General features: G+C 53.2%; 1 protein-coding gene across 1 annotated transcript in view; it reads left to right on the plus strand.

Moving 5' to 3' along the window:
• The window catches only part of TRAIP (TRAF interacting protein), a gene marked incomplete at its 5' end in the record, with an annotated part of 17,945 nt that extends 17,157 nt beyond the window's left edge, over positions 1 to 788 (plus strand). The window contains one exon of the mRNA XM_010182926.1: positions 657 to 788. Coding sequence (XP_010181228.1) covers positions 657 to 788 — 132 coding nt within the window. The remainder of the gene's footprint in view (positions 1 to 656) is intronic.
• Between the last annotated feature and the right edge of the window lie 3,168 nt (positions 789 to 3,956).

Consider the following 3,956-nt stretch of genomic DNA (forward strand, 5'->3'; position numbering starts at 1 on the left):
GCAGGGTGGAGGTACCCAGTGACAGGGAGATGCTTATCTGGGGGCCAGATGTGCCCATACTGCCAGCCTGAGGTGGCTGGAGAAGGTGGGCAGCCATCCCAGTGCTGCCTCTTGCGTGTGGCTGGTGGAGCAGCAGCTCATTTCTCTAAGCCCGAGTGCTGCAGGTGTGCTGGTTTGTGTAGCCCTGCAGCTGTGCTAGTGTGGCCTGCACCTGCCTTTTGGTGCTGCAGGTGTAGTTTTTGCCATTTGTGTCTCTGGCATGTGAGTTAAAAGGGACTTGGCGCTCTAAGGGCTCTTCTCTTGCTGTTGCTCTGCCCTGCGAGGCTGCAGGCTCTGGCTGCTGTGCCTTTCCCTGCATGATGTCCTGGCCCTGACACACAGGGTGGATCTCGAAGCTCTGATAGGTGCGCTTAAACACTGTTTTGTGTGCAAGGGAGTAGAAAGAAAGTGGGAAGCTTTTCTTGCCCTGGGACAGGAGCGTGCCTCAGCTCTGCTGCTGTGAGTAGGGGGCAAAGCCTGGCCTGTCCTGCAGCCAGGTTTGGTTTTTTGGGGGTGCCAATGTATGGCGAGGTCTCAGGTCTGTGGTTCAAGCTGCTCTGCAGCAGCTACTGGGTCACTTCTGTCCCCTGTACTTTCCTTGACAGTTTTGCCTTCAGACAAACCTGGCAGAAATCCGTCCGTCAGCGGTGAGGAGCAAGAAGAAAAACGTCTCCAGGCCTGCATCTGCAGCTCCCTCTGCGTCTTCCTCCAGCAGCAGCCAGGCCAGACTGGACGGTTTCCTGCAGTGACAGCCCCTGTCTTCCTGGGGAGCGGATGGGCAGAGCCCAGAGCCTGGTGTGACATGAGGCGCAGCCACCGCTGTGCAAGGGAACTGCCTGCAAAGCACCAACGCTGCCTTGGGGGTGAGATGAGCTGCTCTGGGTGGAATCCTGGCCTTGCAGCTGACAGGAGACCAAGCCTCTGGCTAACCCTTGGACCGATTTACCCCTCCTTATTTTACCCTTCTTTTCTTCCTCCTATTTTCATGCAGAATAAACAGGGTTTTCTCATCTTGTGGCCTGCTCAGAGTTCTGCAGTTGCTGCTGCTGGGCTCTGACATCAGGTTCTTGGATGCAGCTGCAAGCTAGAGCTGTGGGAAGGGTCTCTGGGATGTCAGTCTGGAACCTAGACCAGCTCTGTGCCTGCTGTAAATAGCTCAAAAAGAGTTTCCTGGAGGAAGAAATGTGCCCAGGGCAGAGCAGTCTTGGCCTGCGTTGCTGCAGGGTGGCTGTATGTTCACCAGGCAGTTACACACCTTCCCTCTCACAGCCCTGTGTCGGTTTGGGAGAGCCACTGACAAGCCTGGGGGGTGTCCTACCTTGCCCTGGTTTGGGCCATGAAGTCCACTGAGTTTTGGTAGACATGGCACTGAAGTTGCTGACTCGGGGAGGAGGGTGGTGGGGGTGAACCCCTGCCCTGTTTGGGCATGGGGATGTTGGTGTGCTGTTGGGACCTCTGTTCTTGGCATGTGTTGGTGTGAAACTAGTTTGTGTGGGTTTCCACTTCTTAAAATGAGGTGGTAGGGGTTTTAGGTCTCTTGAAACTGGTCTGCCTAGAGATTGAAGGTCTGTAAGGGCCTGAAGTGCTGGAGATTGGCTCCTTTCAGGGGTGGGGGAGACTGATGGAGCTGAATGTGCCTTGGGCTCTGCAGCTGGAGATGTGGGGCAGGAGCTCCCCGCTTGCCCCGTGGCTGCTGCAGGGCTGCTCAAGCTCAAGGTACCTCATTACAGCACTGTCCTGGGCAAATTTGTGATGTTTCCTATTTCCAGCTGCTTCGGGCTGGAAACCTCTGTACCTGGGTGCCCTAAACCCACATCTTTTTGGGAATAAAATATCCTGCTGTGTGCGCTTGTTAACGCAGCTGGTTTCCTCCCTATTGCAGCTCAGGGTGGAGGGTGATGGGTGTGCCTGAAGCCTCCCAGATCCTTGGGTGCCAGCTCTCAGGAGATGGACCCCTTCTGTAGGGAAGGGCTGTGGAGGGTGGCAATCTGTGATTAACCTAACTGAGCAGAGTTACTTCTGGAGAAGGAGAAACCTCTCCAGTGAGCCTTTTCCTCACCCTCTTGCATGGTGCCCTTGTGTTCTTTCAAGGTTGGCACCTTGTGTGTGGAGAAAAAGCTGACAGACGTGCTCAGGGAGACCCTTCTGCAAGGGCCATGGGGTGCTGGTCGGTGTCTGTGAAGGCAGAGCTGGTCCCAGCCTGTAGAGGAGTAGCTGAGAAGGGCTTCTGGGGCTCTCCTGCTCCAGCCCTGGTTTGGAGACCTGTCAGAGCCAGGGGGGAAGTATCTGCACCAGAGCAAGGTGCAACCTGCAGAGCCCTGTGGTGTCCACAAGCCCCAGTGTCTCTTCCAGCAGTGCCTGCTACAGGTGTCCAAAAAACGACAGTGGAGCTGGTGGAGGGTCCAGAGCACAAGAATTACGAGGAGTGGCTGTGGGGTTGATTAGTCTGGAGAAAAGGAGACTGGGGGAGACCTTATTGCCTTCTACAACCGCCTGAGGAGGGTGTGGTGAGGTGGGGGAGGTTGGTAGCTAGGGATAGGACAAGGGGAAATGGCCTCAAGTTGTGCCAGGGGAGGTTGAAGTTGGATATTAGGAAAAAATTCTTCACTGGAAGGGTTGTCAAGCACTGGAAGGGGCTGCCCGGGGAGGTGGTGGAGTCCCCGTCCCTGGAGGGGTTTAAAAGAGGAGATGTTGTGCACAGGGACGTGCTCTGTGGCAGCCTTAGGGCTGGATCAGAAGTTGGACTCGGTGATCCTGAAGGTGTTTTCCACCCAAACCCATGCTGTGATCCTGTTGACGGGGTCGCAATCACAAGAAACACTTATCTACACAGTTGCAGATAAGCAGGCACTTCTTTATTTGCAGCGCTGGGGAACACACAGGGTAGCCCCTCAAAGGTGTGTTCCATTGTCCGGACACTTTCATCGTCCTTTTATACAACTTTAACAAAGCAAATCATACGATCATGCATATGCCTAAGAGGATTACATATTCCTTTATCTGTCACTCTGATTGGTTCCCCATAGACTTTACCCCTATAACTTTGTCAAAGAAAAGCTTTCAGTCCACTCCCCTAAGAGAGGTTTTGGTCCATCAGTCCATTCCCATGAGAAAGCTTCGGTCCGTGTCTATTCTCACGGAAGTTTCGGTCCATTCGCATGGTGATCTCAATCCAGTTATTACCCCTCCTTTCCATTCTGTTATTTAATGCTCCCTTCGGACATGGTTTGTGCTTTTTCTAATTGCTTATACAAATATATCTTGCAATCTTTCTTTTAATTCTGTAGCTTGAACAAATACCTATTCTAGCTTACATAATTATCAGCCCCCTCTCTGATTACCTTGCCCACTTAAATTACCTTGATTAGTCAACGTGCTCTTTTAGCTTTACTGCTGAAACAATTACCCACCCTAACCGGTCAGAATTCCCCAACCAGGCAGAATTTTCTTGTAACTACAACAATTGGGATGCTCCCTCCAGCAAAAAAAAACCCCAAGCCTAAGAAACCCAACCCCAGAACGATGACCAAAATGGGTTGGTTTTTTTTGTTCTGTTCTGGTGCTTCTGCCTTCACTGGCCCCTTTTTACTCTTGCTGGGTGACAATTTCAGCTCCTCCAACCCCATCTTCCTCTTGCCATTGCCCCCTTCCCCCCCACAGCACAGTGTGCTCATTGCCTGGCTGTGAGGGACCTCGTGAGGTAGCAGGCTGCTCATTGGTCAGTGCTGTGTGACCTTACAGGGAGCAGCCACCTCATTGGCTGGCAGGGTGTGACATCCTGGGGAGCTCATGACCTCAAAGGGGAGGAGGATGCTCATTGGCTGGCAGGCTGTGACCTCTCAAGGGAGCAGCCACCTCATTGGCTGGCAGGGTGTAACACGCTGGAGTAGCACATGATCTCATAGGTGAAGGTGCTG

This window comes from Mesitornis unicolor, unplaced genomic scaffold (genome assembly GCF_000695765.1).
Source record: "Mesitornis unicolor isolate BGI_N332 unplaced genomic scaffold, ASM69576v1 scaffold29704, whole genome shotgun sequence".
NCBI lineage: Eukaryota > Metazoa > Chordata > Aves > Mesitornithiformes > Mesitornithidae > Mesitornis > Mesitornis unicolor.